Below are 23,324 nucleotides of genomic sequence, written 5' to 3' on the forward strand. Positions count from 1 at the left end.
TTTCTCCTCTTTGCAGGTGCTGCCATTAGACACTGTGATGCCGAGAGAGGCTGGTTGGAGCCGGACCTTTGCAACTGCACTTCACCTCCGTTTGTGGAGCTCAGTGCTGCTGTACGTAGACCACTAATGACAGTAATACAATAACTAATTCACTTTTTAACTCCATTAAAAGTTTGTTCTGAACATCTAAAATCTAAATTTCTCCTGCAGGAATATTTCAATTAAGTTTTTAATTTAATTTAATTTATTTTTAAACAGTAACAGGAACCAATATTTTTAATATGCAGCTAGAACGCTTTCTCAGAGATTTCCAGTTTAATTCCTGTCTTGAAGGAATTCTTCAGTCTGAAAATTATTCAAGGACAGATTTGCCTGTTGGACAGACAGCTGAAATGCTCACGCATGCAAATATGTCATCTGGCATTAAATCTCTTCATTCATTCAATAAATATTTTTCCCGCGTCTGGATGTTTGTGTAGCTCGATTCCCTGGAGCGCAACGAGACAGAGCTGAACACCATCATGGAGAAGAAGCTTGCCCACCAGCTCCGTGATGTAACCGAGGCTACCACCCGGCTCTATGGCAATGACCTGCAGATAGCTGAGCGGCTGCTGTCACGCCTACTTACATTTGAGACCCAGCAGAGTGGCTTCGGACTCACCGCCACCCAGGACGCGTACTTCAACGAGGTAAAAATGACATATTTTTGAAAATTCCTTTATACGCTCCTGTTAGAGTCTTTACAAAGACACACTCTGCTTGAGTCTGTGTATTTTAGACTGATGTACTTGGGGAGGAGAGATGCGATGAGGATGCAGGTGTTGTGAAAAAAGGAAGACATTTTGCATTAACAAGGGCTGTTTACTGGTTCTTGATGATTCATCCTTTCTGATCTAAATCTAAGTGACGTCATGGAAAAAGTGTGGAAAGCAGCATTCACACAGACGATACAAACAATACAACGAACACCATCATGAGCAGTTCAAGGACAACTTTTAGGTATATTGATAAAATGCTGCATTTAGTGAGCAAAAGCAGGACTGTTTAAAATACAGATGAAGTGCAAGCTGTGAAAGGTTGTTGGAAGAATCCAGGTGTAAAAGTAAGGGGTGTTTTCATGTGTGAAAATCAAGTTTTTCTAAATCTCATTTTATTGGCAGCTTTTATCAGTATGTCAATAGATTTAAGTGTAACTTAACAAGCGGATCACTAAGGAAAGCGTCCAACTAACTACTCTAAATGACCTCGTGAATATGATGCGAAATTATTAATAATATCTGCTCTCTTGGTGCAAAATTAAATATTACAATAAAACATTAAGTTGCGAGTTAAAATCTTTGTGTTACTATACTCCTGCCGCTAGCAACTACAAATCTGCACAGAATCTCCCAGAGGACATAAAATAGCTGCTGTTATTTAAAACTCTAGCTATGATTGATACACTCTACTATTATGGGGTACAGACCCAGTGACTAGATATTGCAACGAGATGTCTTTTCTCAGAAATTTGGAAGTAATGTTGCTATGGTGATGCGGTGACAGTAACTCATGAAGTATTGCAGCGCGTCATCTCCGCATATTAACTGACAGGCTCTCGTTTTACGTGATGCCGACGCCTTCAGCTGAGGATGCACCAGCTGACAGGCGATAATTTAAAAATTGTTGGCATTCTGACATAAAGGCGGTAACCAGACATCTCTGTTTTATTTTGCCAGAAATATTTAAGCTTATATATCAAACTCAGCTGACAAGGAATGAGCTGCTCCCATACATCACGAGTAAGTGGCTGAAGAATCCAGGAATGCAGGACCCCTCCTGCTAGCTTCAGCCTTCCAAACTGCTCGCTGACATGAAACTGACAGCTCACTCGCTTATAATACTTTACTGCGGTAGTTACACTTATTGTAATTCATGAGGTGAATTTAAATTGTAATTCCCGCTGGAACATTTTCTCTCCACGTCACTCAAACGGTTGTAAGAGTCGTAAAGTATAATGTGGGATTTCTGCTAGAAACAAGCGATTTTTCTCATGGTTATTAATTGAAACCTCACGACATTTTTCCCTCTTATGTCTTTAACTGATTAGTTGGCTCCTGCTTTTTAATGTTTCAGCCAGGGTGTGATTTATTCACTTTAATTAGGGACCTTAGTGGGCAATAAAAAGATGTATTTCTCTCCAGTACAGTATCCACAGCAGACAGCAGGATGCGATTCATAATTCATGCTAACAGGGAGGATTTTAAGCCACCCGATGGTAACCGTGAGCAGTAGAAAGTGAGTGGTTGTATTTTATTCTCCCGTAGTCTGAGCACAAAATGTCATTTGTGCCTATTTAGATGTTAAAGTTCCGTAATGCAATCCCCCCCAGTGTTTTCCCACTGACATTTGCTTTGTTACTCCACTGATTCTGCATAACGCTCTTGAACTAGTCCAAGTTTAAGGTTCTGGTTTTTTGTTACATCTGAGCCACAAATCTGGTGGCTAGGAGACAGACAGTGCACGGCAACACAAAGGAGTAAGACTTCATCCTCCCTTCACTTTTCTTTTTATAAAGTCGTCTTAAACCTGTGTATATGAATTTGTTGTGGCACTCAAAAGGTATCTTAGCAAACACAGTCCACACACACACACACACACACACACACACACACACACACACACACACACACACACACACACACACACACACACACACACAGACAGTTGCTATGGCAACTCAGCAGCAGTATTAATGATGTCCTAGAGTGAGAGAAAACAAAAACCTTTTCCTGCCTGTCCCTTCATTTAACCTGACAGTAAATCAGAAACACGGCCATTAGGGCTTCGTGATTGGTTAGCTGGTTTGTAGTGTCACAAAGCCGCTATACGGTGTGTTGCCACATTAGCACATTAATGCCCGGCTCACCTGACTCGTAACCTCGGCTTCTGGCTGTAAAACAGTTGTGCTGCCTGCATCTGGAGGTAATGAGGTAGCTTTTGGTTTATTATGGCATCACTAAAGGGAAGCTACAGTCCGACCTCTTTTTTTTCTTCTAAAGAATAGAAAATTTATATCTGATGATACTTGACACATCATTTTAAACAACAGCACCTATTAGGCCAAGATGAACAGGTAATGCCTAACACGGTTTCTATAGTAACCCAGCGGCGGTAATAGAGCCCCGTGGCTTCAGCAGAGATGAAGGGAAGCGGGGAGGAAAGTAGAGTTTTCACATCAGGTATGTAGCAGTGAACGAAAGAAGATGAAAACCTTTCATGTTCAAGCTGTGATCAAATCCATCTGAATGCTGTTGTACTGATAGGAGACGGCTGGGGCTCACGTTTTGTCAAGTATGTGACAGCACAGCGACAGAATCTTTAAAATGTACTTGTAGTTTCTCTTAAATGAAGCGAAAGAATCGCTGAAGAGCTGAATTGAAAAAGACAATTTTTCAAAATTGCATGTTGCAAAAAAAAAGATAGCCCCTCTTTCTCTCTCCGTCATCCATGCTGCCTTTGTGAATCTCTCTTTCTGGATTCCCGTCATCCTTGGCCTCTATACTGTTTTACTCTCCTTTTCTTTCCCCCCTTCACCCTCTTTCTTTTCAATAAAGTTTATATGGGCTCTCGCCGGGTCTTGAGCTCAAGAGCCGCCAATTTTCCAATTTTCTAGTTTTCTCTAAGTGCAGGTGGAAGTTTAACTGGGCGTGTTTTCTAAGAGAACAGCAAGCATTTTCATTCAGAGGATAATTTATTCATAGCAGTCAGAATCTCTCACTACATGTGCTGAAACATTTACTGCACAGAGGTCATCTTCAAAAGTAGTTGTAGTCACATACAGGTAATGCTGTACGTGACTCGATAACCTCTAACGGATGATAAGAAGGGAGCACAAAAAACTAGAACAATGCCATTTTTTATGGTACCGTCACATTGTTCATTTTGTCCTTTCTCCCACCCCCAACAATCCTTTTCTTCACTTCATTTTTCCATCTCATCGCAACTTTCCACCTCCCTACCTCTGTGCCTTCTGCATGTGACTTCTCATCTCTCTTATTCTCTCTTTTTTCTCCTCTTTTCACTCACTCATGCACAAATTCTCTTCTTGAATCTTTCTTCATCTCCCCCAACAATTCATGCATTCTTTCTATGCTGCACTGCATGTACTTGTACCTTGTTTGCCTGACGGTTGTGTCATATGTTATTTTTTCCTTTCTTTTCTCCCCAGAGCAATATATTACACTGCAGTACTTTATTAGGTCTGACTGCAAGGGATCCTCCCTGTCTCTCTCTTTCTCTCTTTTCCACTGATATTTCTCTTTGTTCAGCCCTTCGTGCAAGGCTCTGCAGTCCAGACTAATCTCTAAGAGGCCTCCATCCATAGTCACCAATTCTCCGTAAAAAAGCAATGACATGGGAGCACTGACAGTGGTGAAGCTTGTTCTAATTGGGGTCAGGACTTAGCTTGGATTTTTTATCATAGTTGTGCTCAAAGCAGCCAGACAAACGGCGTGACGATGCAGCGTACTTCTCATCTGCTCAACCAGAACCAGATTCTCGTGTTCTGACCTTTAATTCCTCGTTTTTCTCACACTGTTAAACTTTATTGTCTGAATTGTCTCCCTGTGTGCCTTCGCCGTCTCTTATTTCCTCTATCTTTTGTCTTTCCTTCACAATTTTGTGTTTTATATCAGTATGCAGTTAAATTTGAAATTGTGTTTCATTATTTATCTTAAAAAAACAACAACATAAAAAAAAACAGTGCTACCAGCACAGGGACACATTTATAGATTTGATTTATGCTGTTATAAAGACATGCAGGTTTTCACACAGTCAGCTTGGCTAAAACTAAACGTGAACCTGCCTGTTTACTATGTTTAATGTAAAGTCTTCAATACTGTAAAACCTTAAATTAGTTTCCTTAATATAACTTAGGTGTAAGGTGTAGGTGTATCAGTATCACTATAACAGTAATTTTGTAGGAATGGGCTATGAATGGTTCCCTTTCAGTCGATTCACTCGGTACAACACATAAGTATGGGATATCACGCCCTCGCGTGTCCTGGCTGAAGAAACCTTTATTCACGCCTTTACGGCAGATGACGTGTGATGACACGCGCAAGGCCCCGCCCGCACATATAGCCGCTGCCATCACCGTCATCCCTCAGTTCTTACGCTCTTCACCTCGCTGAGAACACCTCTGCTGAGTTGGGCTAGCTAGCTACTGCTAGTTAGCTCCGTTGTCTGCCAACTTGAACCTAGCTTAACTGCCCCTGTTGGTGTTAGCCTCCACCGCCCAGCTGGTGCGTAGGCTGCCCGCGGAGCGCTATTTTCAAGTTTTTCTTGTGCAGCGTTTCGCTTTGCGTTTTGGGAATGGACTCCAAACCGAAGCGAGCAAAGCAGAAATCTTCTGTTCGCCCCTGTCCTCAGGGATGTGGTTTCTCTTTGCACGACAGCGACCAGCACGATGCCTGCCCTGTCTGCCTGGGGATCGTCCACGCTAGGAGAGCGTTGACGGAGCCCGAAGCTTGTGCGTTTTGTCGCCAGCTCCGACGCTCGACCCTGGAAAGACGGGTGACGTTTGTGGAAAGAGTGCTGGGACGCTCGGCTGTCGCACGGCATGACCCTCTTCTTTCCGAGTCTGGAGCCCCGGCTTCGTCCGAGTCCGAAGACGAAAATTTTCAGGTCGATGTCCCCGCGATTAGCTGGGCTGACCACATGGAATACGTTGACGGGTTAGCCGATGACGGACCGGAACCATGCAGGAGCGCTGACGGGCTTCAGCCTGGGTTGAAGCCCGCCAGCGCTCCCCAGGAAGACGATGACGTGCTGGACATCGGCCTGGACATCCATGGTTTGTCGGAGGATGAGCAGGAGAGCTCATTGTCGACCCAATATGCCGCCGCTGCTGCGCCGGTCGGCCACGATGACACCTCTCTTTTCTCCCTGTTTCGCCGTGCCGCTGAGAAGCTGCAGGTGGACTGGCCCTCTCCTCCACCAGCTCGGAAGCCGTCGCGGTTTGCGGGTTTTTTCCTTCCACTGGAGCCCGCAACGGCCAAAAACTGCCTCCCCATGTTCCCAGACTTTCTCTGCGAGCTAACAGCGTCATGGGACAAACCTCTGTCTACCCGCGTCACTGTGCCCGGCTATGGACAGTACATGGAATTGGACGGCGCCGAGGGAGCTGGTTTAGCTAACCCACCCCCTATGGAGCCGTCTCTGGCTGCTTATCTGGCCCCGTCCCATAACCATGGTGTCGGTGGCCCCGCAACTCTGCCGTCCAAGCACTGCAGATTCTCGGCCTCGCAGCTGGAGAAGATTTATCGGGCTCAGGCCGGCACCGCTCGAGCCATGAGCTCCGTCACCATGCTCCAGACGTACCAAGCAATGTGCCTGGCGGAGCTTGGATCGCTGGTTCCGGAGGACAGCCCGCTGTCACCTCTTCTTAACGAGGTTAGAGTCACCACGGATTACATCCTCCGTGCGTCTCGCTGTGCAGCGCTCTCCCTGGGCAGAGGGATGGCTTCGACAGTGGTGGCGCAGAGGCACCTGTGGCTGACCCTCTCCAACGTCCCTGATAGAGACAGAGCTGTGTATCTGGACGCACCAGTGTCTGCGGCTGGGTTATTCGGACATTCACTTGAAGCCATTCAGGCTAGATTCGATCTGAGGAAGAAGCAGACGGAAGCTCTGCGCGACATCATCCCCAGACGCCAGCCCCAGCCCAAGCCCACTGCTAGCTCTCACAGGCCCGCCGCTCCTCTGACAGCTGGCAAGAGACCGGCGCCCACTGCTGGAGTGGGAGGGCCGCCGGCGAGAGAACGTACTCCGGCCCGAGCTCCACGCCAGTCGGCCTGGGGCAAAGGCCCTCCCCCGGGCCCCCGACGGGACCCGACGCCCAGGAGGAAGAAGCCTCAGCCCTCCTAGCTGTGATTGCGAGTGGGGAAGGGATCCGGCAGCAGGGAGACGCTGCTCTTACCCCTCTGTTGCCGCACAAGAGGTGCCGCTTAAGTTCTGTTCAGGTTGTCAGCCCCAGAAGGCGCTGCACTTCCCTATCGCGGTCTCCCAAGCACATAACCCCTGCACACGGTTCAGATGTGTTGAGTGTTCAAGCGACCACATCGAGTGTTCCCGCTGTTTTTCATTGTTATGCCCCGGAAAAGGTGCACCCAACAAAATGTATAAATGTACATGTTCCCATGTTGCAATCAATAAAGAGTGTGGTTTACTCTCAAACAATCTCAAATGCTCAACCTGCAGGCGAAATGAGCCAGGTCAGGCAGGGGATGCAGTCCCCTGCAGACACACTGGGGGGCGACGGCGCCCCGCCGTCAGTGCTGCAGGCCAGCCGGCTGGCTGCTCACTTCCCTCAGTGGCGCGCTTGCGCCCCCTCTCCGTGGGTGCTGCAAACCGTTGCCATGGGTTACCGGTTGCAGTTCCGGGTCAAGCCGCCTCGTTTCCAAAGAGTCGTGAACACGATTGTCAACCCCGAGGCAGCCTTGGTACTCAGAGAGGAAATACAGGCGCTATTACAGAAGAGAGCAATACGGGTGGTCCCCGCTTCGGAGACGGACAAAGGTTGGTACAGCCGTTATTTTGTCATTCCGAAGAAAGGGGGAGGGCTTCGTCCCATCCTCGACCTGCGAGTCTTGAACACGTACCTGCGAACGTACAGGTTCAAGATGCTAACACTCAGACAGCTCCTGAGTGCAGTCGGCCCGGGAGATTGGTTTGCGACAATCGATCTAACAGATGCTTATTTTCATGTCGCTATACACCCGAAACACAGGCAGTTTCTGAGGTTTGCATTCGAGGGCGTAGCCTACGAATACCTAGTGCTGCCGTTCGGGCTGTCGCTCGCTCCCCGCACCTTTACGAAATGTGCCGAGGCAGCGCTAGCGCCCCTCAGGAAGAGGGGCATCCGCATCTTGGCCTACCTGGACGACTGGGCTCTCGTGGCTTGCTCCAGAGAACAGGCGGAGACGCAGCTGTCGCGGGTTCTGTCACACATTCAGACACTGGGGTTCTCTGTGAACTTTCAGAAGAGCTCGCTAATCCCAGGTCAACAGATCGCTTTTCTCGGTCTGGAAATATGCTCCCTTTCCAGCCGCGCACGGTTGTCAGAGCACAGAGTGGCCGCGTTTCATCGCTGCCTCGCTCAATTTCAGCTGGGACGCAGACTGCGTTTCCAGACGATATTGCGCTTGTTGGGCATGATGGCATCTATGATCGCCGTAGTGCCGCTTGGGCTGTTGAAAATGAGAGCGTTTCAACGCTGGACTCTCTCTCACCGTTTGTGTGCTTCGCGTCACCTCCGGAGGAGGCTGCCGGTAACTGCGTCTTGCATGCTAGCTCTCCGTCCTTGGAGGGAGCCCGGGCTACTGCACCAGGGCTCTCGGATTGGGAGGGTGTTGTTTCGCAAGGTGGTGTCCACAGATGCTTCCCTAAGTGGGTGGGGAGCGCTGTGCGAGGGTGCGTCAGTGAGAGGGATCTGGTCCGCGGCTCAGCGCCAGCTGCACATCAACCACTTAGAGCTGTTAGCAGTGTTCTTAGCTCTAAAGCGTTTCCGTCCAGTCCTGCAGGGCCAGCATGTCTTAGTCAGGACGGACAATTCAACAGTGGTGTCTTATATAAACAGGCAGGGGGGAACACGCTCTCTTCCCCTGTTGCAGCTGTCTCGCTCTCTGCTGTTATGGTGCAGTGTTCATTTTCTGACTCTAAGAGCCACCCATGTCCCGGGCCACCTGAACCTGGGGCCGGACCTTCTCTCCAGGGGGGGTCCTCTGGTGAGAGAATGGAGGTTACACCCTTCAATAGGGGCTCAGATTTGGGATCTATTTGGCGAGGCGCAAATAGATCTTTTTGCTTCCAGGGTGAATGCTCACTGCCCCCTGTACTTCTCCATAATCGACCACGATGCACCCTTGGGCTTGGACGCGCTAGCGCACCAATGGCCAGACGTACTCCTGTATGCATTTCCCCCAGTGGAAATGATATCTCCAATTCTGGAGAGGGTGCGTCGGCATTCCCTCTCTCTGATCCTGGTGGCCCCTTGGTGGCCCGCGAAGTCGTGGTATGCAGAAATAATCAGCCTGCTTGCAGCAAGTCCTTGGCAGCTTCCTCTCCGCAGGGATCTCCTCTCTCAGGCGGGGGGGAAGTGTTTCATCCGCGCCCGGATCTGTGGCACCTTCATGCTTACCTGCTGAGAGGTTAAACTTGGTTGCTAAGGGTCTGCCACCTAGTGTGGTAGCGACGATTCAGAGCGCCAGGGCCTCGTCTACTAGAGGCTTGTACGCTTACAAATGGCGAGCCTTCGAGCGATGGTGCCAGGACCGCCACACTCTCCCATTTCAGTGCTCTATTGTGGATGTTTTGACATTCCTGCAGGAGCTGTTGGATAAAGGCCTTTCGTTTTCGACGATCAAGGTTTATTTAGCGGCTATATCTGCTTGTCATATCGGTTTTGACGGGGTGACACCAGGTGCGCATCCCCTCGCCGTGCGTTTTCTGAAAGGGGTTCGCCGGCTGAGGCCCGTGCTTAAGTCCAGTGTCCCTGCTTGGGACTTGTCTTTGGTGCTGGAGGCCCTTTGTGGCCCTCCGTTTGAACCCGTTGAGTCGGTAGATATGAAACTTCTTTCGTATAAGACCGCATTACTTCTCGCTTTGGCCTCGGCGAAGCGAGTGGGGGACCTTCATGCGCTGTCTGTGCATCCTGCCTGCACACAGTTTTCTCCTGATGGCCGCAAGGTCGTATTGCGTCCGAATGCCGCCTATCTTCCCAAGGTCATGCCTGCATCTTATAGTTCAATGGAGTTTGAGTTGCTGAGCTTTTGCTCCCCTCCTTTTGAATCTGAGGAGCAGAGGAGGGTGCATTCTCTTTGTCCGGTGCGTGCGCTACGCACCTACATTGAGCGCACTCGGGATGTGCGTTTGTGTGACCAGTTGTTTGTCTGCTTCGCTAATCCGAATAGAGGTAGAGCTCTGTCCAGACAGAGGCTGTCCCACTGGATTGTAGAAGCTATCTCGCTGGCATACAGCACCGGAGGTTTTGCGTTGCCCCACGGGGTGGGAGCTCATTCCACCAGGGGGATGGCGACCTCATGGGCTCTTTTTAGAGGGGTGCCTGTGGCTGATATTTGTGCAGCGGCTAATTGGGCGTCGCCGCACACTTTTGTGCGGTTTTATCGGTTGGACGTTACAGCCCCTTCGGTGGCTCATGCTGTCCTTTCTGCTGGGTCTACCACTCACTAAGGATGTGGTGGTCCCGTTCCGGTTCGGTGGCTGCTCTGCGGGGCGTGTATATAGGTCCCATACTTATGTGTTGTACCGAGTGAATCGACTGAAAGGGAACGGTTAGTTATGTCTATAACTTCTGTTCCCTGAAGGAGAGGAACGAGGTACAACACAGGGTGGCCCCACTGAGCAGTTGGCTCGGTGAAGAGCGGCTATCGAACTGAGGGATGACGGTGATGGCAGCGGCTATATGTGCGGGCGGGGCCTTGCGCGTGTCATCACACGTCATCTGCCGTAAAGGCGTGAATAAAGGTTTCTTCAGCCAGGACACGCGAGGGCGTGATATCCCATACTTATGTGTTGTACCTCGTTCCTCTCCTTCAGGGAACAGAAGTTATAGACATAACTAACCGTTTTTAAAAATATAGAGAATATAAATTATTTCTTTACAGGAGATCATACAAACAATGTCTTTCAGATGCAATGTGCACCTCACAAAAAAGGAAAGAAAAATAAGAAAATATTAACCCTTTACAGCCGATCGGAGCGGGCACGCTCTGTTTTGCGTAACTATTTTTAAATCCCGGTAGCTCTGCAACCAAGTAAGCTAGCGCAATAATTTTTTTTGCATATGAAACTGGAGGAGTTGTACTTACATCTTACGCCATCAGCTTGTCCTCGGTCACAGTTTCCTTCCACATATAGCTTTGCAAAAACTGCATAAAAGTCACTTGCAGCAACAAAAACATGATATTCCAGAAACACGCTTCGCCGATCCATCAGCTGTTTGTAACACTTCCTACGTCCATCAGCGCGAACTATCACATGACCGCATGACCTGCCCGAAACCGGAAGTGACGTCATTTTGCGGAAATGTAGTTTTTTACGATTGAGGCCTTATGAGCTTGTGTTTTACTTGTTATGTGTTTTAAAAAGTTATGTTTGACTTTATGACTTTCTGTGTCGTTTCTGGGATGCTTAAGACTCATATTGCACTGCTGGAAATAGTTTATTTTGATGCATATGCTGTTATTTTGCAAATTTGCACTATAATATTTATTTTTGTTTTTCCTGCAGTATATAAAAATTGGTGTATTTCAAAAATAAAACTATGAAGACACTCAAAATAAATTTCCTGTGGTGGGAAACTAGTTTGTGTAACTTTTTTGTATTTACAGTTTTGAGGGATAAGCCTCTTAAATTTCTCTAACTAGAAATATATGTTAAAAAAACAAAAACGATTTTCAATTTTTTTGTAGTTTATTGCACTTTTTTGCAATTTATGTAATTACTATGCACCTAATGCAGACATATTATTAAAGTTTGGGCTATAATGGTTGTATTGATGTATAGCAACTTGAAATGCTCCCAAAAATGGCTCCACAGCATGTAAAAATATAATATAAGCTCTGGCGAACTTGGTTCTATGGTAGGTCTTAAAGGGTTAAAATGTTTGTCATAACCCAACCACACGCCAAAAATACAACAATACAAAATGTGTTTATTCAAATAATTATTCATTAATGAAAATATGTTTGGTGCAAACTGAATGTATACCAATCAAATTCCATTAATGTTTCAATGTTTCACATTGTACTTAAGTAAAAAAATAAAAATAAATAATAATAATAATTTACTTCTAATCTTGGGCATACCCAGGACATGCTGGAGTGATTTCATCCCCTGGCTGGCCTGGGAAAGCCTCGGTGTTCCCCTGGATAAGTGGAAGAAAATGGATGGATGGATGCATTTTGGGCAAAACATTTTTGAGTGCAGTCTCAGCAGGCTTCAAGTAGTATTCCAGTCATATGCAAACCAACATAATCTGTTCCCTGAAAGTCTCAGAACTACTCCGGTATAACAGAAGTCATCAGAGGATTCAGTGTTGTTAGCAGAAAACACCATAGCTGATTGTCCTCTGGCCACAAGTCAACTTTTATTTGAGTCTTTAACCAGTGTTTAAGCAGCTGTCTGCCTCCGTGTAGGACCAAATAACTTAAATATATATATTTTGTCATCATCCACAGTCTCAGACCGATAATATTTAACATTTTTTAACGGTTGTTATTAACTGTGAAGCTCGTGTGGCCACTGTCCTCGAAGACAGTGCAGCAAAGCACCTCCTAAGAAGCCATGATACTTTTATGGGCTCTTTTTCTGTTTTTATTTCTGCTTTTATTAATTCTTTATCCTTCTGCTGGTGCCAGAACGTCCTGCGAGGCTGCAGTGTGCTGTTGGGTCCGAGCACCTCTGGGCTTTGGCGTACTCTCGCTCAGAGTCAGAACCACATCCCAGGCGGCGGTCCGGGAGCGCTGACGGAGCTACTGGAGCAGTACGCCAAGAATCTGGCTCAGAACATGAAACTCACCTACCTCAACCCGGTGGCGCTGGTTGCTCCCAACATTGGTGAGTTTGGACTGCAGATGCAGACATGCAGACACAATACAATAATTAATCACCGATCACACCCCAAAATTAAACGAGACAGTAATGAAATCTCAATCTTTGCAAATGATATGCTTCAGTTTTCTCACAATACTGTAAATCGCTGCTGTGAAATCAGCGATAATGAGTCATTGTAAAGCATGGGGATGAACAGCACTAATGCGAGTGATGATGATGGCACAGCCAGAATGTTGGCAGCACCACAGAGAGATGGATTTCACACTCCCACTCAGACAGCAGCTAATGCTTTCAGCACATCCACAACCCCCCCCCCCCCCCCCCCGAAGCACCGCAGCACTGGCCAACATACAACATACACAAAAAACACATACACGCTGGCGTTTAACATCACTGGACATGCAAAGCTCCTAAGAGTCAAGGTTATTAAAGTTTCATTTAGTTTCTGCCATCCCTTCACTTGTGCTTTTTGCTCTTATCCACATTTTTCTGTCACTTTCACAGTGTCAAAAAATGCTGTTAGATAATCTGCACCGCTTACAACAAGACGAGGTGTTGAAGTGTCAACAGCAGCAGCAGCTTTGGCAGGGATCAAGCCAGTGACAATGAATTTCACACTCGGTTAATGCTCTTAACTGCACACGCCGATTGAATTCCTTCAAAATACTTTACACCCAAAAACTCATCAAAGTTTCCAGCTGCTGAATTTTGCCTCAGCAGCTTCTTCTTGTGTACCTTTGGTCACACAGTCACTGTAATCTCCTCATGACGTACCTTTGTTGGCTAATATTGACTTACCACTTGAACTTCTATATGTTTGTGAATCTTTTTGTTAGTTATACCTGCGTTTGCTCTTGGATTCTTACAAAATCCAGTTATTTAACTCTGAATCGAAGCCAAGGCGACAAGAACAGAGCAGCAGTGAAGGCAACACTAATGAGAAACATGACTGATGCAAATTTTTTCGCTCCAGCAAACACACAAACACGTGGCTGATGCTCCAAGCTAAACGGGTAAAAATGAATAACATGGGAGAGGACGTGGACGAACTTGATGGGTTGTCAGCCTTCGGTTAATTTCGATTTTTGCTGCTTTTGTTGATGATGCTGGCAGTAAAACCCCATATTTGCAATCTCTTACATTTTATTTAACAAATAAACCACTTTACATGAATATTATCGGATAAACTCTCATGCCTCTCACACCAACAGATTGAGTGCTGTTTGCTGGATCAAATGTTTCGTCGTTATTGAACACTCCATGCTGACGTACTTCCACTCTGTGCACTGTGTGCGTGTTTGGGAATTTTTATATTCTCTCGCTACCTAATGATTCACTAATCCATAGGGGAAAAAATATTTTTTAATGACACAGCTAAAAATGACAATTGTTCTATGACTGAATCAAAGAGGAAAAGCTAAACTTAAATAAAACAGATAAATCAAGTAGCTGTATGAGCTGTCTCGTATTACTTTTACTGACTCAAGGTCACACGGGTCTGGCACGCAAGCTGCTTTGATGCTTAATGGCACAGAAGAAGATAAGAGTGCTGGTTGGGGCTGCACGATTATGGCTAAAATGATGATCACAGTCATTTTGTCCAGTATTGCAGTGAATAAACAGAACACTGGTTCAGCATCTTCACATCTCTACAAATCTCTGCACAGAAACAAAATTTTTCCTCCTCATTTCCTTAAATTCAGTGCAGCTCTTTGAAGAAAAAAAAAATTAAACTGTACCAAAACACAAAATTAAATCAAGAGGTCATATTCCTTTTAATCTCTTTAAACTACCATTTGCAGACAAATATGTGTTTGTACATATACACCATTCATTGTACCTGCATGATGGATGTGAATAAAACTCATATTGCCTTTATAAAATAATTAGGAAAATAGCATATCGTTTGTCCAGTGTGTCGACAATGTTATTGAAGCCTTCGTTACTCTTACTGTCTTCGGCCGTGTTGGTGATTTCAGTTGGTCAGTGTGAGAATCAGAATCAGAATCAGAATCAGAATCAGGATGGGTTTATTGCCAGATGTTGAGGTTTACAACATTAGGAATTTGCTGCGGTGCTTCAGTGCAAACAATAAGAATTAAAGTGCTATGTAGAAAGAAAGATATGTGCATGAGATATACATGAGATATATACATGAGAATAAGAATTAAGAGTGCTACGTAGAAGGATATATACATGAGTGCAGGTGGTGATCAGTGCCAGACATGAAATGATGCAGTGACACAGCGTAGGGTCATGTGTGAGTGGCGGGGACAGTCATGTGGTTATTGTTCATGTGTCCAACAGCAGAGGGGAAGAAACTGTTCTTGTGGCGAGAGGTTCTGGTGCGAATGGACCGGAGCCTCCTGCCTGAGGGGAGCAGGTCAAACAGACTGTGTCCAGGGTGAGAAGGGTCAGCTGAGATCCGGGCTGCACGCCGCAGTGTCCTGGAGGTGTACAGGTCCTGCAGAGATGGGAGTCTGCAGCCAATCACCTTCTCAGCAGAGCGCACAACACGCTGCAGTCTCTGTTTGTCCCTGATAGTGGCTCCAGCGTACCACACGGTGATGGAGGAGGTGAGGATGGACTCGATGATTGCAGTGTAGAATTGCATCATCGTCCGTGTTGGCAGGTTGAATTTCTTCAGCTGCCTCAGGAAGTACATCCTCTGCTGGGCTTTCTTGATGACGGAGGTGATGGTGGGCTCCCACTTCAGGTCCTGGGTGATGGTGGTACCCAGGAAGCGGAATGAGTCCACAGAGGTGATGGGGGTGTCAGTCAGGATGATGGGGGGGAGTGGGCCTGTGTGCTTCCTGAAGTCCACAATAATCTCCACTGTCTTCTGGGCATTCAGCACCAGGTTGTTGTGGCTGCACCAGGACACCAGACGTTCAACCTCCCTCCTGTAGGCAGACTCATCCCCGTCAGAGATGAGCCCAATGACGGTGGTGTCATCTGCGAACTTGATTAGCTTGACAGACTGGTGGGTGGAGGTGCAGCAGTTGGTGTACAGGGAGAAGAGCAGAGGAGAAAGAACACAGCCCTGAGGGGAGCCGGTGCTGATGGTCCGGGAGTCCGAGACATTCTTTCCCAGCCTCACGTGCTGCTTCCTGTCCGTCAGGAAGTCAGTGATCCACCGGCAGATGGGATCAGGCACATTCATCTGGGAAAGCTTGCCTCGGAGATGGTCTGGAAGGATGGTGTTGAAGGCAGAGCTGAAGTCCACAAACAGGATCCTGGCGTAGGTTCCTGGGGAGTCCAGATGCTGCAGGATGAAGTGTAGGGCCATGTTGATGGCGTCGTCTACAGACCTGTTGGCTCTATATGCAAACTGCAGGGGGTCCAGGAGGGGGGCCGTGAGGGTCTTGAGATGGGAGAGAACTAGGCGCTCAAATGACTTCATGACCACAGATGTCAGAGCCACGGGTCTGTAGTCATTTAGTCCAGTGATCCTAGGTTTCTTGGGGACAGGGATGGATGCACAGGCTGCTTTTATGGATGTATGAGCTGATGTTGAATGAGTCGCGTCAGCAACCATTGCCTTGTTTTCTTTGTCCTGCATTCATCATGCTGCAGTTTGCGGTGTTTTTCCAGGGGGTTGAATGTTGATTTGAATTTGAAGTGAAATTTGAATTTCAACGTAGTGTTACTCATGGGTGCATGGAACACCTGTGATTGGCACATACAGACACACTGTCAGGCACTAATTTAGGGGGCGCTTGATTTGCTTTTGCTCTGTATTTTAATTGGCAAAGCAGTGTTAGATGGTCATATATGTCCAAAGTTTGAGATAATGAGGTCAGCATATGTAAAAGTAACCCATCAAGCTTCTGATTCCTCTAATTGCTTGGATTTAATTTTTTTTCCTACTTTTTTTCCTAGTCAGTTAGCTTAATGTTGGAGAATATTCTTGATATAGTTTGTGTACTAAGAGAAACATCACGGGTAGTATTATTAGGAGACAGTTTATCCCATAATGATTTCAGGGTTATTTCCAGGTAATGACCCAGTGTGGGGGTTCTTTCATTATTCTTCTTCTTGATGGATGCATTTTTGTAAACTGGACAAGTTTAAGATGAGACACTTTATTTTGTACACAACAGTGACATGTTTTTTAAGAGGTGTTGTAGAGAGCACAGTGTGTTCAGTTCTGCTCCAGTTAATCAGCCATTGCAAAAAGTAATATGCAGTGTTGGTGGGTTTTTTTAAACATATTATTTTTGTTAAAAGTAATGCAGTATGTTACTTAATTATTTGCCAGAGCACGTAAAAAGTTACACTACTCATTACATTACTTTCTCCTACACAAAGAAAATTTTAAAACGAACCCAAAGAGACTTCAAAATAATCACCACAGTGAAATATGAGCAGTTATAAATGGAGGCTGTAAGCTGGACTGCCCAGCTTACAGCCTCCATTGCTCACTGTCACAGCCCACTGCTCACTGTCTTTGTTACGTGTTGATGATCAGGCTCTGGCTGCTGTACTGGGGTCAGCATGCACTCACGTTTATCACCAGTTTGGGTTCTTGGCTAGCTTTGTGTTAGCGTGCTATTTGTGCAGATGCTTGCAAAAAGCTAAAGTTTTGTAGGCAGTGTAATGCAGTTGTTTGCAAGTAAAAGTAATTTCCATATCTCTGCTGTTAATCACTTCACTGTTTTCCTCCTGCACACGAACTGAAAGGAGCTCATTTTAACGCAAGTGGACAGGATGAAAAAAATGTGTTTGTTTGAGGAGTTTTTCTTCTGTCCATTTGTCCACAGCAATGCATTACATTACTGTGTTACTGAAAAATGTAATACAATTACAGTAACATGTTTCTTTGTGACATGCGACACCCAAAATATGGTGAAATAGGGACCAGTGACATTGGTTTGCTGTGATTGTGACACTTTGTCTTATAAAAGTTACTACAATGAGCATAGCTTAAAATCAGGATATGGACTATCTTTCCACTTTTTAACATACTTTTAAAATCAGAAAGCGAATGCATCACTGCTGCTATCTAAAGTGTAAGATACATGTTATTTTAACCAGTCATATTATGCTAATGTAACAACATAATTACCCTAATTACCCAACATCTGTGGGAATTTCATCCAAAAAATGTTTATATGTGTCTGTTGCTGCATGTTTATTAATCAGTTATGAACCTGGACCGCATGGAGAACCACACCCATGTGCGGAGGCGTTTCCCACGCTACCACACCACCCTGTTTCGTGGTCAGGCTTTGTGGGATCCCTATACTCATGTGATACTGCCCCCTGCTGCCCTGGTGCCACAACGGCAGCGGCTGCATAACTGGAAGGAGAAGGAGAGGACGGAAAAAGAACGTAAGAACAGACACACACACTGAATAAAAACCTTCACAGTGTTTCGGGCTGAACCCAAGAAACATATTCTGACTCAAACTTTTCAGTTTCAGCCTCAGATCCTCAAAACACCGCTTCGGCGCCTGTCAGTATCTCGGCCAATCAGACAGGAGAATACACTGCAGCAAAACATACTGCTTCGTTGCCTGAGCCGCCCATAACCATCGTGATCCTGCTCATTTACCGAAGTCTGGGTGCTGCCCTTCCTCCCAAGTACCACACAGACAGACGAGGAGTGAGGTGGGAATCTGAAACACACTAAAGAAAATCTCATTACTGCAACTCCAAAAACTTCTCGTGATTTATGCTCGTATGTCTTTGATTTGGTGCTAATCAGTCTGCAAAAATTGCTTTTAAATAACGTGAGCATCACATCATTAAATAGGGATCATTATCTTTCAATTCTAGCATCAACATGCCAGGATTTTACATATATATGTGTATAAAAAAGATCCAATGACGATAATTTGTGCTATTGATCATTTAGTCTCCAAAAGTGGGAAAAAAGGTTGAAAAAGATCCATCACTGAAGCCCAAACCCACATCTTCAGGTTGCTTGTTTGTATGCGCAACCATGAAAGACACATATGAAACACGCAACACTGTATCAGATCTTTGCAAGTAGGACATGTTTGGCATCTTTGCTCAATAAATGATTAAAAGAAGTTGTGGCTAATTGAATTCATAGTCATATGAGGAACACTGGTAGGTCAGCAGAGTATCTGCATCAGGACTAATTCCAGCGATCTTTTCTCTGTTTTAATCATCCTGCCTTTACTTTGTTTTCTCTCTTCTTCCCTTCTGCTGTCCCCCACTTCTCCTCTGGGCCTAATTACCGAGTAACAAGCTGTCCACTTCTCAGTTGGTGTCAATAATCAGTCATTTGTGTCTTATCTGGTTTACAAAACACACTCTTCTTTTTTTCGGTTTGTCTCTTTTTTTGGTTTCTGTGTCTCTGCCTTTTTTAGCATCCTAACCAGGATATCAAACTCTGCTTTCTGTCTGATCTGGAGGATGTGTTGTAACTTCTGTACTGTCTCTCCTTCAGGCTTCCCAGACATCCAGTAATGAACTCCCCAGTGGTCACTATCTCTGTCTACAACAACCAGACATTTGTGGGCGGACATTTAGAGCAACCCATCTTACTGGAGTTCAAGCTGCTAGAGACGGCCAATCGCAGCAAGCCTCTGTGTGTACAATGGAACCACAGCAGCCCGTGAGTACATAACATGCGATGTTTCGCACTGTATTGATACTGTCGATACTGAAGTCCAGGGTATTGCGGTATGTCACTGGGTGATTAAAAGATACACTACTGTGTAGAGTTTGGAAATATCAAACTGTCATTTTTTAAATTTGCTAAATGCAAATATCTTAAACTTCAGATTTGAAGTTAATATGATGACTTTGGGTTTTGTCTTGTTGGCTTTAAGATATAAAATATATCTTTATTCAGACTTTCTTGCACTGCTGTTGAGGCAGCTGCTCTGTGTTTTCTGCAGACCTCTCACAGAAGGAAAAGTACTGATGTAGTTTTAACAATAAGAATGTGAAGTGTCCACTGTTGTAAGTCACAAGAACAAGAACTAGAAATGGTCCAATCCAAAGAAACCCAGAAAATAAGTAAATAAGTAAAAACTTGTGCAGCAGGCTGGTCCATTGTGACAAAATTTCATTGCAGGAACTCAAAATGATATTCAGTAGTTTGTTTGACCCCCATGTGCTTTGATGTGGGGGGCTGACAATGTTGGGGCATTTTGTAGCTCTGGCAGTTCTCATTCTATTCATTCTATACGCCCTTGCACAAAGGAGCAGATACCGGTCCTGCTGATAGTAACTAGTAACTATAGTAACTCCTGGAATCTCCTCCATGTTCTTGAGACTGTGCTGGAAACACAGCAAACTTTCAATGGCAATCGCACGTATTGATGAGCCATCCTAGTTGGACTACTTGTGCAACCTCTGTAGGCTCAAGGTATCGCCTCATCCTACCACTAGTGACACTGACTCAAGTCAAATGCAAAAAAAACAAAAATTAAGAAAGAGTCAGAAAATATACCAATATCCTAGAAGTTGAATTAGCCTGATCATATACACTGATTAAAAAGTCTTTAATTTTTTTTAGCAGCACATATAATGAAGCCAATGTAGCCTACTATCTTTACCACAGTAAAAACTACCATACTAAACCATTATAAAAGTAGACGGGAGTGCCTGATCTGCTTTTAAAATACAAGACCACTTTAGCCAAAGGATTATTTCAAATGCTCACTGAACACCTTCTGACGTACACATATTTGACAGAGAAGTCTAATTAGCAACTCAATGCGTTCAGGTATTTAGACGTGGTCAAGATGACCTGCTGAAGTTTAAACTGAGCATTAGACTAGTGAAGAAAGATGATTTAAGTGATTTTGAACCTGGTGTGGTCTTTGGTGCCACATGTCCTGGTCTGAATAATTCAAACTGTTACCTACACAAGAGGATGAACTAGGATTTTAATAGAAGATGGTCCAAAAAGGAGAAATATTGAGTTAGCAGCAGTTCTTTGGGTGAAAATGCCTTGAGGTCAGAGGAAAATGGCCAGACTGCTTTGAGCTGACTGGAAGGCAAAGGTAACTGAAATATCCACTCACTGAAAGAAAGGTACACAAAAGAGCATGTCTGAATGCACAGTATGTCCAACCTTGAAGCAGATTTATTTAACCTTTATTTATACAGGTAATCCCATTGAGACTCAATGTCTCATTTAGAAGAGAGGCCGGTTTCAGACAAACAATAAATGGTGGCCTGCGGCAGCAGATGACCACACCCAGTGGGTGCCACTCCTGTCAGCTAAGAACAGGATATTGAAAGGATAGACCCATCTTATAGCCTTGGATCAATGTTTCAGGCTGCTGCTGCTGCTGGTCTAATGGTGTGGGATATAGTCTTTGCACATTTTGGCCCCTTAGTACCAGCTGAGGATAATTTAAACAGCACAACTTTCTTTCAGTACTGTTGCTCACCACATCCATCCCTTTATGACAACAGTCTATTCATCTTCTGATGGCTGCATCCAGCGGGATCAAATGGCTTTGGGATGCGGTGTAACAGGAGATGTGCAGCTGACAAATCTGCAGCAGCTATGTCAATATGTATGGAAATATTTTTATGTCATATAAAATGCGTGAGCAAAAACTAATCAGAGCAAATAATTTAATTTCACAAGAGCAATTAAATTCCTCGCGTGTAATCTCTGAGGAATGTTTCCAGCACCTTGTTGAATCTGTGCCACAAAGAATTACAGCAGTTCTGAAAACAAAACAGGGGTCCGACCTGGCACTAACAAGGTGTACCTAATAAAGTGTCCACCGAGTGTTGTTTTGAGAGCATGTGACTTCTATTAATTATGAAAAACTGACACATGGACAGCAGCGGGACATCTTTCTTGAAATGTTGCTTATTATTCCTCGTTCCGTCTCTGTCCCTGCAGGTATGAGATGGGAGGTTGCTGGACGGTGAGAGACTGTATGGTGGTGTACAGAAACACGTCTCATGTGCGCTGTCAGTGCCAGAGACTGGGCACCTTTGGCGTGCTGATGGACAGTTCGCAAAGAGAGGTTAGTGATCAGTCAGTCAAGAGCTACTTACTTTTAATCAAGATAAATCAAGATAAGTCTTCATCCTCTCTCGTTCCCTGACCCTTTCTGTAGTAATCAAGCATTTCCCTTAAGTGAACCTTTTACTTCACCATGTCTGCCACTTTGCCCCAACACATTTTTTTTTCATTTAACAGTGTCAGCTGGTAATTGCCCAGTTTGAAGAAGGGGGGAAAAAGGGGAAAAATGTCTACAAATCCTGACTGACATTCAGAAGGCTGAAGAAAGGCCTTGTTACAGTTGTAGAAGATTTTCACAGCTTAATGTAAAACCCCTTACCCACCGCTCCCAAGCATACTAAGTTGAAGATGTGTCAGATCTCGAGAAAGGGAGCGTGTGGAATCAGAAACATCATTGTCTTGACGATTTCCATTTCTCCAAACTGGAAACAGTTATATAAGATTAAGTAATTCATCATCATTAGTCTGGTGGTATGGTGGGGTATCTTATTCTCACTCACTTGAGATGCTGCAGGGAAGCCCAGTTTGCCCAAATGAAATTCTGGTGGTGTCTGCTATGTTTGCCGGCAGCAGAGGCTTCCAGAGGAGGCAAATGCACGTGCTGAATTGATTTTATAATCTAGTTTCTCCTGACAGATAAGCTTGGTCTGCTAGCTAGCTTGGTTTGTCATCTGATTCCTCTGTTTTTTGTCCTGACTGCTTCAAGAAAAATATATTTTTTAGATGTTTTTAATAAAGGGATTTAATCTTGTACTTACCTTTCATTAGATTTCTTTCTATAGATCGCATACTTGGTTGTCATATAAATATTGTCAGTTCACACTGACGGCAGACAGGAGAGTTCAGATAGAGATGTTGCATTTCAATGCAGTTGTAACGATTCATCTTCTTGGATTGAAGTTTCTTTTTTCAACAAGTTTTCTCCCTCCTCTTCCTTTCACCCCCCTCCTTTGCATCTCTCTGTGAGTAGCAGCTGGAGGGCGACCTGGAGACGCTGGCCCTGGTCACATACTCTTCTTTGTGCATCTCCATGCTGGCGCTGCTCCTCACTGTCCTGGTGCTCTCCTGTCTCCGGGGCCTCAAGTCTAACACCAGGAGCATCCATTCAAACACAGCGGCAGCCATGTTTTTATCAGAGCTGGTGTTTTTGCTTGGAGTCAATCAGACTGAACAACAGGTATGTACTGGCGGGGGTGGGCTTTCTGCATCCATCTTTTTTCTGTTGCCTATAGCTTTAGTTCCTTTTTTCACACCACTTCACAGTCAGTCACCACTTTATCCAGTGTACAGTCATGGTAAAAACAGAGTCCAACTTCTGTCATATCTAGATAGATAACCTGTGATGAACAGAAAAGTTATTATTTATTTAACAATAATGGAGCCACGTTGCAAAAGCACTGTTAGAAGACATCATTTTCTGTCCTACTTTGTCAATCTTTCACGTTGTTGTGGAGGAGTTTACTACTCTTTAGAGCATTGCTTCAGGTCGTTGAGGTTTGTAGGCATTTGTGTATGTATAGCTCTCCTAAAGTGGCACCACATTTCAGTCAAGGTGAAGTCTGGCCTTTGACTCAGACATTGGAATACTTGGATTCTTTTCTTTTTCAGGCGTTCTGCTGTAGTGCTTGGGATCATTATCTTGTTTGGGACAGGCTTTAGCTGTTGGACAGATGGCCTCAGATCTGACTCTAGAATACTTTGGTATACAGAGGTCAACTCAATGAGTGCGAGGTGC

At 45.1% G+C, this 23,324-nt stretch overlaps 1 protein-coding gene across 3 annotated transcripts in view; it reads left to right on the top strand.

Moving 5' to 3' along the window:
- The window catches only part of celsr3 (cadherin, EGF LAG seven-pass G-type receptor 3), a 136,098-nt gene that overhangs the window by 94,488 nt on the left and 18,286 nt on the right, over positions 1-23,324 (top strand). For all 3 annotated transcript variants that reach the window (XM_026153787.2, XM_026153789.2, XM_026153788.2), the window contains 8 exons: positions 17-111; positions 480-689; positions 12,420-12,618; positions 17,761-17,949; positions 18,036-18,228; positions 19,037-19,204; positions 21,464-21,590; positions 22,560-22,766. In XM_026153787.2, coding sequence (XP_026009572.2) covers positions 17-111; positions 480-689; positions 12,420-12,618; positions 17,761-17,949; positions 18,036-18,228; positions 19,037-19,204; positions 21,464-21,590; positions 22,560-22,766 — 1,388 coding nt within the window. The remainder of the gene's footprint in view (positions 1-16; positions 112-479; positions 690-12,419; positions 12,619-17,760; positions 17,950-18,035; positions 18,229-19,036; positions 19,205-21,463; positions 21,591-22,559; positions 22,767-23,324) is intronic.

This window comes from Astatotilapia calliptera, chromosome 20 (assembly GCF_964374335.1).
Source record: "Astatotilapia calliptera chromosome 20, fAstCal68.1, whole genome shotgun sequence".
Classification (NCBI taxonomy): domain Eukaryota; kingdom Metazoa; phylum Chordata; class Actinopteri; order Cichliformes; family Cichlidae; genus Astatotilapia; species Astatotilapia calliptera.